Source organism: Cyphomyrmex costatus, unplaced genomic scaffold (genome assembly GCF_001594065.2).
Source record: "Cyphomyrmex costatus isolate MS0001 unplaced genomic scaffold, Ccosl1.0 scaffold273, whole genome shotgun sequence".
NCBI lineage: Eukaryota > Metazoa > Arthropoda > Insecta > Hymenoptera > Formicidae > Cyphomyrmex > Cyphomyrmex costatus.
In genome coordinates, this window is record NW_017276833.1 from 1,246,499 (window position 1) to 1,259,791 (window position 13,293).

A 13,293-nucleotide genomic window follows, 5' to 3' on the forward strand; every position below is an offset into this window, starting at 1 on the left:
ACAAAATATAACCTGTACATATTGAAAGTATAGATACGATCATAGTTGTACATTGAGAGAAGAGGTCAGAATGACTGGTTTATTAATTACAATGTAATCAGAATATTTTGATTTCAAATGTCTCATGTCGAGTATGTGTTTGATGTGATATTTTTATATATGAAAAGGTTGTCTGTTGAGCTCATGTTTAACTACATGTTCTTCAAACTCATGTTTAACTACATATTTTTGTATCATGTAAAATTGTATTGATGTCTTATTTTTATGAAACTAAGATAAAATCGAAATGGTTGTACTGTATATATTTATTAGAACTTAATTATGACATTACATTGATATTGTATCCATGACTATTGTATCTCTTGACTTGGTGTGTTCTTCGGGCACACATCATCGATATAAAGCTCTATCAGATTCCAGCAGTGTGCACTTAATCACTGTACCAGGAAACGTGCATTTATAAGATTACTATTTCGGATTATCCCGCAACTTCCGAACGGCGCTGATGATCATAGGATCTTTTGATCACCAGGTGGAGCCATTTTTTGGCTCATTAAACGCGAAAAATCGCGTTTGGGCGCACGTGGGATTGAACTCGGGTCTACATATCGCGAGTCAATCGCACTGAGCGGTGAGCCACTCGACGCCACACTCATTAATGTATAGATAGACATATATCTCTGTCGAATACGTTAATTAGTGAATTAATTAATAGTAGTTGTTATGGCAGTAACTGTTCGGATCACTAATCTGCATTAAATTCTTGCAAATCTTGATTATCGAAAACCTGCATCGGCATAGACAACATGTCGCCGCTGAGTCGTTTAAATCTGAGAAAATTCTTGGGCGGACTGGCATTTGTCAGACTTTTCAAGAGAAGAAAGACTCCTCCTTTCCATTACAATATTATCTTGTTGGACTGAATTTTCCGTTGCGTGATTATCGTCGCTACTATAGTACTCACATCGGTATTCTCAACGTCTTTGCTCTTACTCTTGGGATACAATTTGTTGTTCTTAAAAAAAGAAAATTGAAATTGAATTATAAACAGCTCAAATAAATTAACAAATTAAAATTAACAATAAACCTCCCAGGTCAAGAATAAATTGAGCAATAATGGTTGTTAAATATATCCATAAATTTATTATAATGATAACATTAATATACAGTACGTTTCGACTTCACAGAGTCCTCATCAGCCGTAAAAAAAATCCCTTAACAGATGAAACCAATTTCCTCTTAAGACGTCCAAAATTATTACGACCACACTTTATTGTTTCTTGAGGCTATTTGAGGCATCTTATTGGTTCCGCCATATTTTAGCAACACCAATAGAATTAGTAATGACTTGGCCAGACTCCTTATTATAGGGACTCTAGTGTGAACCACGTGTGAAGAACGTGTGACCATCTGCACAGTTAGGACCATGAAGGAAGATATCTTACTTCCTGGTTAGGACATATACGCCATGTTTTAGCAAACTAGAAAGATTGGCCAGACTCCTTATTATAGGGACTCTAGAACGAATCAGCTGATTCTCAGAATGGGTCGATCAAACTAGGGGAGTCGGACTGTCTCCTAATTCCCTAGTTCGCTGACATAAAGAATCAGCTGATTCGTCTCGTCGCCTCTCGCCGCGGTTCTCCGTCGATCATCGACGTCGTCCTTGGAAGCGACGCTGAGTAGAGCATCGAAATTTCAGTATCCTTTGCATTTCTCTGGAATTCTCATTTCGCGAACGAGGGGTCTCACGATTCTCACGCCGACGGGACCACAATCGGATCCCCTAGAGGATTACGATGCCGCGGAGTTTGCGGACATGGGGCCGCGTAGAAATAGACACGAAGAGGAGAGGGGAATGGGTCGCGCGGCGTGGGCGAGATAAATCGTGCGGTCTATTTTTGCGGGAGAGACGTCGCTGTGACGCTTCCTGGAATTTGTGTGCTTCCGGGTGCTGAACCACCGCTTTCTAAGTCCCACTGGTGAACCGGTCGAAATGATGGAGAACTTACGTGAGTGGTTTTATCATGCGATCGACGCAACAGGCATTTTTCCCTGATGTTTCTAGAGTTCTGAATGTTAAAAAGAAATAATTGAATATTTGCGTGTTTGTACACAAGAAAGGTAGATGTATACTTTGCGCTTCATCATTTTGAAATTGTTTTACAGAAGACGCGTGCGAGCATGATACTCTATATTGTTGCTATTCATCAGTTGATTCCTTCATTAACAATTTTTTATAGCCGAGGAAGTAACGAAGTCGAGTTTCCGTCGTAAGGTGTGGGACTACATGATGAAGAATGAGCTGGTGAATTTTCCCGTTAACATATACAAGCGTATTCCAAACTTCAAAGGCGCCGTGGAGGCTGCGCAGCGACTGATTGAGCTGGATGAGTTTAAGAGGACCAGAGTCATAAAGATAAATCCGGACAAGCCGCAGGAGTCAGTGAGGTTTTTAGCTCTGGAAGCGAACAAAGAAATTATTGTGCCTATTCCCAGATTGAGAACTGGCTTGTTCTTGCACGTCACACCAGTGGCTGGCGCAACAAAGGAACAGCTTAAGACACTGGCTTCCATGCGCGGTCTAGAACAAGCAGGCAAATCACTGGGACTGGATTCCCGTATTAAGGTAAAGATTTTACAGATAATTTAAGAATAATTTATTTAATATTAATGCCCAGCACATCCGAGAATGAATTAAAATGGATTGGACATTTTGTCTATTCGAATTCGTATTTTAAACAGTGAAAACTTTTTTTTGGATTCAATTAGATTCAATTGGATGCGGCTGGATTGAAAAAACTGCGTTTCCTATACAAAATTTTGAATTGTACAGAAATCACTGTGGTCACAAACGCACTGAAAAAGCTGATATTATTTTTAGATTGAAAAGTATACAGATATGCTTCATGCAATTCCTATAAACGAATAAAAACGTATTTGGATTGAAAAGGATTCATTTTAACATTCATGAATTCGTATATTTCTGAAAATCTGAATCCATTTCAATCCATTTCAATCTATTCTCAGATACTGGGTGGTTAACAGATATATAATATGTTTGTGTACTGTGTATAAAGATGGATAATACTAATAAAAATACAGTATTAAATTACCTCATTTTCTCATAATACACAATTATTTATGCCTATCAATGTAGATTAATTTTAATCTTGGTTTAACTTATTTTATATTTTTTTCTCCAATTCTAAGGCTTAATTCTGTCAATGTAGGATTCACTTTTTAGAATCTACATGATTGTTAGAATTAGAAAAAGGTATTATAAATAGTAAGTTAAATTGAGATTAAAGTTAATATACATTAGTGGAAGTGGATATTAGACTTTTTTTGCATTTACTTTGCATAAGACATTTATTGATTCTAAATGTCTATTGTATTTATTATTTACTCAGGTAGATCTCGTTGTACTGGGATCCGTATGCGTCAGCCGGGATGGGTATAGGCTCGGCAAAGGAGAGGGATTTGCAGATCTTGAGTTTGCGATAATGATGAGAATGGGCACGATAACGAAAAATACAATTGTTATCACAACAGTACATGATTGTCAAGTTGTAGATCACCTGCCACCACAATTGTTCAAAGAGTATGACGTGCCGGTAGATATAATTGTCACGCCAACGCAAACTATATACGTAGAGTCGAGACTGAAGAAACCGTCTGGTATTCTGTGGCATATGCTTAGTGAAAGAAGACTCAAAACCATGCAGGTATTACAGCAGCTCAAAGAGATGGATGAAAAGTATGCATTAAGTTGCCTGAATCACGTTAAGTATATAGCTATTTCGTGTAAATACACGATTATTCTCTTTCGCAGAAATGGTAAAACCATAATCCTGAAGGAAGTCGATTCCGACGTGGAAACGCGCCAATATATCAAGAATCGTGTGAAATATCCGAAAAACAAGAAGCGTTTCAACGTGAAAAGAGATGCGCCTAATACAGAAAACCCGACGGAAGACGGCAAAGATAAAATTGATAAACCGCGTTTTCCACGAAGACGAACGTATAAGAAACCAAAAACTGAAGAAGAGAGTAATCTTCCCAATGCTGAAGTACAAGTAAGCCTTTTCGCATATATAGAGTTCCACAATATCGTACTTTTATTATCCTTAATTATTCGCGTGAAATATCTTGGATACTTCCCGCTTTATAAATTCGATAGACGTATGAATATTATTCATACCCATTATTATATTTAGCTCAAATTATTTCACGATTAAAAAATAATTTTAAATTTATCTTTATCTAAAGGATGTATAAAATACTATCAATCTTTATTTAATTGTAAATCATGAGAAAGAGAGAGAAAGACAGAACGATAAAATTTATATATATATATATATAATGTTAGGATATTAAAAATTAACCCACGCGAGTAATTACATTTAAAAATACTATGCGAGTAATACAAGATTAATAAAAGGTTTTGAAAATGTGAGTTAAAACTCTCCTTCTTTATTAAAAAAAAGTTTACGTGTGGACTTAATTAAAAAATATTTATTATCTATTTATATTTCTAATATTCTTTTATTTTTTTACAAATAAATTTTATGCTTATGCATTATAGATGAAGACAGAAAACAATGCCAAGAACGCGTCCCGGCGGCGTAAAAATCTTCGCGCCCGAATGAAAACGCATATCGACTTCTCGTTGAAGCTCTCTAATATCTCGTCCGGCGTGAGAGTCCGCGATCTAAAGAACGCTCTGTTGATGCGCGGCGTTAAGCCGAGCGAAATAACTTGGCAGGGCTATCGTGGCATCTGTTACCTTCACTTCAGCAAACTCCGGAGCGAGGCTGCTCCACCAGATCAGCCAGTTCAGGTAGATTCGATCGTGGCAAATTTGCAGCAGCTCCGAATCGGTGAGTCCGTGAACGACGAAGAGGGATTTATATATGTAGAACCTGCGAAACCGATTTCTAGAATCGAAGTGACCGATGTGACAACTGTCTAATAAGTATTTATCGAAACTACATCGAACATGTAACTACGTGTTGTTTCTTGACCATTTACATTTCGACGTCGTACATTATAGGGATGGATATCTTCCAAAGTCAATCTTTTTTTATAAGAATTATGTCACATATATTGAATGTTCCAAACAATTTTTCCTTCCTTACAAATTCTTTAATGAATTTTGTGTATAAAGAGGTTACAACACATTTTTAATTGAAAGCTAAAAATTAGCATTCTTTGGCTTTTTAATCTTGGTTTTTCTTTTCTTGCCTGTTGAAGAAGCACTTTAATTAATGACTATTAATTAAAGGATACTTGAGTTTTTTAAAGTTCAAAATTTCACTTTATATGAATTAAATGAGACATAACTAAGTACTTATGACAATTAATGTGAGACTATAATTTAAATTGCTAATTTAATTTTAATAGTTGAAAGAAATTGCGCAACTTCTGAGACATATTGTATCATAATTTTTTTTATAGATATTGGCTTGAATACTTAAAGAACATGCGTTATGTATTAATGTTATTAACATTTATTAATGTTTTATATAATTATTTCACATATCGCTGTTATTTTACTTAGACCTATATATATTGGAGTTGTACTTGTGAATTACTCCGGAAGTAAAACACATCGACGACGATGATTTGCGTTCGGTTTAAGCTATAAGATGTGATATATACCTGGTGCAGTGCGAATATTAATATTTAATATTAATAGTTGTTACAATTAACATAGATATACCGTATATATTTGGTTAATGATTTTATTTATACTATTTTTGTATTAAGCCGTTACATTTTGACGTACGTGAAAATATCGGATAACTTTCCAACAAATTCGACGCAACGCCCATAAAATAATCTGTGATCAAAACATATTATATATACTTAGCAGGTAAGATAGATGATTCATGGAGAGAAACAATAATATGTATGTACAAGATTGCTAAACAGATCAAGAGATAAAACGACAATCATGGAGGACGTATAAATCAAGTAAGTGTAATTCGCATCATTCTCAAATAAAATATTTTCTTTGATTTTTTAACGGTTAACTATTTGATTCTAAGTGGATTTGATATAGTACTTTGCTATCTTTCGTATAATTTTTCAAATATTCAATGCTTGATAATAACCTAATAATAACCAAAACTATATTTTTGAGGTTTTTATAAATTTCAAATAATATATAAATTAAATAAATTTTCAAATATATGATATAAATTACATATTAAAAATGATTTATAGAAAATATGTAATCTTTACTCAATTGATGAAAAGTAATTTAGATAATTTTAGTAAAGAGTTAATCTTTTTTTAGCACCTAATAAAATATTTAAAATATTTTGTTTCGATTAATTTTCAGCGCAATTTAAAGTACATACGTGCGAGTTCAGACTTGCAAAAAATGATGTGCTATAAATATGTATTAACTGTTGTTGTTTCTCTTCATGGAACAAAAATTGATCGTTTAAATTTTTTTTTATTCTCTGCTAAAATATAAGTTGAGATTAATAGACGTGAATAGTGTGCATATCTGCGATAATATCTGATGGTAATTATCTAACGTTATAGACTGATGATATAATAGTTTAAGTGTCGTTCATAAAGGGCATCCAAGACAGATGGAGGTAAATTATCAATATTTCTTCATGTTTAAACAAAGAGAGAAAAAGTACTCTATTTTTCTGAACACAAACACATCCACATACATACACACGCGCATATTCTAAAAGAAGATAAATACAAATAATACAAATAATATATTTTCATGCTCTATAGCCGCTTTATAGACATGTTGCGGTCTTCCATGTATTGCCATTCAAGCGTGCAGGGAAAACAATAGGTGTATATCGGCTGAAAAGGCAGAGAAACGGCAATACTTTGTGTGATATTAACAAATATGATTTATTTTTAAATCTATTGTTTCTAATCGTGCCGGTGACGTTCACGTAGATACATACATAGAACTGATAATTGTTTTTACGCGCAATAGACACTTATCTCGCTATTACTTACGTATTATATCATGTATATAAATTTTGCGTATATATAAAGGAAACGTTTTCTTTTTATCAAATCTCTGTCTTCATGATTACTCTGCATATCCTTCCTGATATCAGTATCCAAAACGCAATCCTGTGATAATTCCCGAATAAACGCATTCTAAAAAATATAGATGTATAGATTAGACACTGTGTTGGTGTTTATATAATACTCATTGTGTTGACGTAAACACCAAGGTGTAAATTTAACATCATGGATGGATTTAATATCCTGGTTTAACACCAACATAAAATTAAATCCTCTCACCATGTCGATATTTATATCAATACCCGCACACTGGTAATTATGTCTAATACGAATACGAAGCCTATAATAACAGTCTAGCTTGGATCTTAGTTACTTATACATGTAATTTCGCGTGAATTTATATACTAATATATGCAGTCTTTCCAAACTGCGCGCCGAACAATTGTCGGTCTTGAAACGCAAATCTAATAAACTACCATGACGGTACTATCACGAATTAAATTGATTAACAATTTAATAATTAATTGATGCTCTTTTTGGCATCTTATATCGATGTTAAAATATATTAAAATCTAAAAGTACTAAATCTGGAAAATTTATCTTATTGCGAAAAATATTACTTCGGCCGGGAGTCGAATCCGGATACCTTGCTTTACGCGCAAGTGTCTTAGCCAATTAGACTACCGAGGCCTTAGTAATATTCCTCGCAATAACTGGTATTCGTTCATTGACGGTCTTTAGATGTGAATATTAATAATTATATTTATATTCATGATATTATTATAAATTTATATTTTTTAAAAATTATATTTTTTAGAGCGTGTGTAATTTTATAAATAAGGTGCACATTTTCATTTGTTTGTTCCTTCCTTTATAAATGTAAATCTTCTGCAGCCAGAGACGCAAAACGGTTGCGTCTTGACAAAAGTAGGCCAAACAAAACTCGGACGCAAGTAACTTTTCCACCGAGATCTTAATCCTTTTGTTATTGTTTGTCCGCGATTGTTTTCCACACTGCGAGAATGTAAGATGAGATTAACGAGCGGCAATAATTTTACTTTCCTCTTGCAAAAGCTCCGTTTTTCTTTTTTTTTTTATTAGAGGAGCGGAAAATAAGGGAATTAAGGCGGTTGTCACAGAAACGCTTCTCATTTTTCCATCGGACTCGTAGTTGAAATTGCATTAGTTTTGATTGAACTTCTCGATAAGCGCCTCGCGGTAGTTTATCGTCACGGACGACGGCTTTCCTCATTTAATCGGATAAAATAAAATTTATTTGCCATGCACGTGAGTAAAACGATTGCGACTGGAGATCAAAATATTTTTTTCCGTAAAAACGGGTACTTTTTTTTGTAACGAAACATCAAAGAAGCTTATAAGCTAAGTGTAATTACAGTTTTTATGATCCTAAGAGAGAGAGAGAGAGAGAACCTCATCTTGCCGTAAGAAGGTTAATTTGCCCAGCGTGTAAAGGCAATTAAAAGCGAAACGTTGGGGGTCTTCGGGTTCCATTAGGTTGAATTTTCTTATTTAACGGCGCCTTTATCGCGCAAAGGGCTTTGCCACGGCTTTCATCGGCCTCCAGAAACTAAACTGCATTATCTCCTATTGGATTTCTCCATCGAAGACCGGCGCGATTGCCCTTCTCGCGCTTCGTTACTCCTCTCTGTTAAGAACCACATTTATCCGTATAGACACTCCGTCAGCATTATTCTGTGGAAAACTGTTAATCCTTTTACGATAGTATAAACGTTCTGAGACAAAAACGTTAATATGTAATTTTTCCCTCAGATAAATTTACGAAAGAGATATATCTGTTTTAATCAGGAAACACCTATAGTAGTGAATAAAAAAATGTGAAATTAAATTTTTCGTTATATTGTATTTGACTTTAAAAATATATCGATATGAAGGTGCAAAAATATGTTGTTTATGAATACGTTACTCAGAAACATACAATATTATACCAAGAATATTTCATTGTGAAAGATAAAGTTAAAAAATTATTATAAAATCTGAATTTTTTTTCAAATACATTATTTTTATTAAATTTTTTTCTTTTTATCTGTACAACAACTTGAGTCAATAAAAAAGAAATTATAATATAAAAATACATTGTTAGTCCAACCATCGCAAAAAAAAATCAAGGTAGAATTTCGGAGACCATAAAATGTTAATGCACATTATTATGGCGCTTATCAACACTTTACAGTCTCCTTTGCGTTTTGGCTCCGGAGTTGAAATTGAACAGGCCTAGATTACAGCATTATATCTGTGCGGTTACTATTTGATCCATTTGTTTATTACAAAAAAAATATCGATTCGAAAATATCTTGTCTTATAGATATTAATATATAATATATATAATCTATAACTTTGTTATGAAAATTATTGTGAGATGTTTCCAATATATTATAATATCATAATATAATAAAAATATATAAAATCTATTACGCGATGAGTAATGAATTTCAATTAGGTATGTAGACAAAATTAAGTCACTCATTTTTTTGCTCTGTGTGTTTACATCTTTTCATATTTTTTCAATTATTTCAATAGATAACTAAATGCACGGAGGCTGATGTGGGATCGGTTTTTTTCTTGTGAAATATTTTAATTGTAATCAGCGTCACGTCTCGAAACCTGTTGAAATATAAGAATTTCGTATTTAATACAGAAAGAAACCTCTCAGAGGGAATTACGCGCTAATTTGCAGCGTTTTATTCGTTTAATAAATTAATAGCGCAAATTGAAAAGAAGCAGAAAAAGACGTTAACTGATTTTCATTCATTATATAGCCGTCGTTCACAATCGATGGTTGCGCAAGGATATTAAAAATACACCGAGTCAATAGTTTAATCGTCGCGTTACTCGCCACTTACAGCACCGATCGGACGCGATAATTGGCCCATTATATCGGCTTGCGGCAGCTTTTATATAGATGTAATTACCTTGGAGGGATATATTTATCCCTCTTTTTAGATACGATCCGCAATGATTTCGTTCGCACAATTGTTCCATAAATTGCGTCAATTGTCTATACTGGGAACAACCGTTAATTTATTCGAAAATTATACATTTTCTCTATTGAGAGAAATGACATAAAAAGATATTTCTTTATCATAATTCATCAATGCGCTAATTTTTTGAGAATTTTTCAACGATGTTTTAGGCCGGAATCAGACTACGCATTGAAAATTGAGATTGAAGATCGAAAATTGAAATTTGACCAATGAGGATAAAGAAATTTTAGCACCTATTATTTTGATTAGCCAAAATTCAATCTTTCAATGTTAATTCAATCTCAATTTTCAATGCGTAGTCTGATTCCGGTCTTACAGTTTAGTGCTTTTCAGCAAGAACGATTTAACGCGAGAATTAGACGCAGTTCATTAAGAGTAATATTAAAAATAATAATAACGTATATTGTTTAGAGCGATAATATAAAATTGACAATTTTATTACCTGAATATATAATTATTTCTAATATTGCAGCTAATTAATTACTCTTTTGACTCTCATTTACCTTTAACACTTTGAATCGTTTTTTTAATTTCAAGAGTCCATTAAATTAATTGTAATAATTTTCAGAAAGAGACGCAGTATAACCAGGGAATGGAAGTAACTCGTTACTTGTAACGAAGTTACAGTTACAAGTTACTTTTTTGGTAACTTTACTGGTAACTGCGTTACTTTCTTTTTTTGGTAACTGTAACGGTAAAATTTTATTACCTGAATATATAATTATTTCTAATATTGCAGCTAATTAATTACTCTTGACTCTCATTTGCCTTTAACACTTTGAATCGTTTTTTTAATTTCAAGAGTCCATTAAATTAATTGTAATAATTTTCAGAAAGAGACGCAGTATAACACAGTGATCATTTCTTTGTTCAACAATGGCAAACAACAAAGACATAATGATTTACTTTTAAAATTTACTTTTACTGTGTTATACCGTATCATCTATATGTTTCTTGCTAGAAAGCACCCCAGTGTCTGGCCAGAATCTATAATGCATGCGGTATGGAGAGGCACGGTAACCCGTTTTACCCTTTCTTCGCGAAACGGCGCCAGTGTTATCGATTATACGGCGTTCCTTCGACAGCTACTCTCATTTAATGCCAAATTCTATCGTGTTCATGATTCTTGAATATATAAATGATACATGTCGTTAGATTTACGAAAATAATAAGGATAATATCACGTAGGCTTTTATAAAGATGGTTCTACCAAACAGCAAAATGTGATTAGTCGGTTCCATTAGCCGATTAAGTAATTGGGGTTGGTGAATCGATTATACAGCGTTCCTTCGACAGCTGCTCTGATTTAATGCCAAATTCTATCGTGTTCGTGATTCCTGAATACAAAACGCTAATGAGAATTGAACGGCTTCCCGGCGAAAAATGGCCGTCATTAGGACGAATCGATGTCGAAATTACCGTATATCGAGATTATTGATTCGACATCGATAAGACGAGTCGTTTCTCGCTGGGATTTCCCCCGCGTGTCGATAATTCCATTCGTTGAATAATGTAATCGCGTGAGTGATATTATTTGAATGTAAAATAGAGATCGCGAGACAGAGTCGCGACAGAGTGAATAATGAATGTAAATAAAATGCTCGTACGATTTCTACAGTTTCCGCGGAATATAATATGTGTTTATTGTGTCGAACGCGAATACAATTTTGTTTGCCGCGTATTTTCTTTGTATATTCTGCAGAGGGATTCAAGGGTTGTACGCTAAAATCTGTTAACAACATGTCAAAGATATTTTTTATTCTCAATTCGTACATAGCTCGCTTCTAAACAACATATATTTTTATAGAACAAAACATTTATATATATAATATATATATATTTGTTATATGTAGGTCATATTTTGTTCCCAGTCCCGTCAATAAAGTAATTATTAATATACGTTGCAATCCTTTCAGTACCGTATCAGGTAAAGGTGAAGTATTAAAATTTATCTCGCACTTATTTGACTCACTTAGCGCTCTTAAACCATCAAAAAATCTTCCTTTCTCATCCACAATTTTTTTTACGTCCATCTAAACGCGATCGTTGTGATTCTAGTTAATGTTGCAGAGCATTTCATATATTATTTAGATAATAACGCACATGAAAGTTATATAGCGATCTTCAAAGACAGTGAGACGAAAGATATTTTGTTGAAAAAGTTTTAGATGTACGATATACGTCTGACTTTGTACTGAAAGGATTAATTTATAATTACATTTCGCGGATGCGTGCATTCTAATCTAAGAGTCGTAACGTAACCAGATCTTTGAAGCAATAAAAAAAAATTTGCTACTCGAGTGAAGATAAGATCCGTTGTTCATTATTTTGGAAATAAATTCGTGCTATTATTAGTCGGAAGTTGCGGGATAATCCGAAATAGTAATCTTATAAATGCACGTTTCCTGGTACAGTGATTAAGTGCACACTGCTATGGAATCTGATAGAGCTTTATATCGATGATGTGTGCCCGAAGAACACACCAAGTCAAGAGAAAGTCAAAATGACTTTATGTTGACGTCATACAAGTCAAAACGATGATTTTTCATTATAAAAGTTAATTCTTTATTGATGTTAAGAATCAAAATCGTCATTTTTATTTTTTATTGACTTGAGCGGTTACCTCCAGCTGCTATCTACATTTTCAAGATACTGCAAATGAAAATAATTGTAATTAAAACAAATCGTGGCAATAACCGACGTGTTATCAGTCTATCTATAAAATTCTCTCAAAAAATCCAAACCGAACGTTCGAATCCGTTTGTGGAGTATTACTTATTAAAGCATAGCACCAGAAAGAATATGGAGGCCTTGAAATTCGCGTTTCTCGATCAGTTCGTTTCGAAGCGTAATCGAAAATAAACATTGCGGTTGCGAAGTATCCAATGTAGAGGAGTGTAGGGAAAGAGTGTTAAAGATAAATCGCCCGACATTGAATCGCGATAGATAGAAAAATAAGAGCGAAGTGTCATGTGTAATATATATGTCGTCACGTATCTCTCTGTCTCTTTTCAAGAAGAGTATAAAAACTTCATCTACAAATGGAATTTTTCCTTATTTCTTTTCACGTCTTAAATTTTAGTGTGAGAGGTAATTGAATGCTAGAGAGATATTTCTTTTTATGAAAAGTGCGAAGGATCCGTTGGAGTTTCGTGTGCATTTGTAGGATTGAAGAAGTCTACTAGTCACTGGTGGATCCACGGGGGAGTCATGTGCCTGTCGCTCTCCTTGGAATCTTCTTTTTTGAAAACAT

General features: G+C 33.7%; 2 protein-coding genes across 2 annotated transcripts in view; one reads left to right on the top strand and one right to left on the bottom strand.

Moving 5' to 3' along the window:
* Positions 1-1,945: 1,945 nt before the first annotated feature.
* On the top strand, positions 1,946-5,156 carry lost (methenyltetrahydrofolate synthase domain-containing protein lost). Its single transcript, XM_018540929.1, has 5 exons — positions 1,946-2,012; positions 2,244-2,629; positions 3,414-3,760; positions 3,836-4,079; positions 4,589-5,156. Exons 1-5 carry the CDS (start codon positions 1,997-1,999, stop codon positions 4,973-4,975), a joined length of 1,380 nt encoding a protein of 459 aa, XP_018396431.1. The 5' UTR covers positions 1,946-1,996; the 3' UTR covers positions 4,976-5,156.
* A 6,668-nt stretch (positions 5,157-11,824) lies between these two features.
* The window catches only part of LOC108774774 (serine/threonine-protein kinase 32A), a 44,561-nt gene continuing 43,092 nt past the window's right edge, over positions 11,825-13,293 (bottom strand). The window contains exon 11 of the mRNA XM_018540969.1: positions 11,825-13,278. Coding sequence (XP_018396471.1) covers positions 13,226-13,278 — 53 coding nt within the window. The 3' untranslated portion in view covers positions 11,825-13,225. The remainder of the gene's footprint in view (positions 13,279-13,293) is intronic.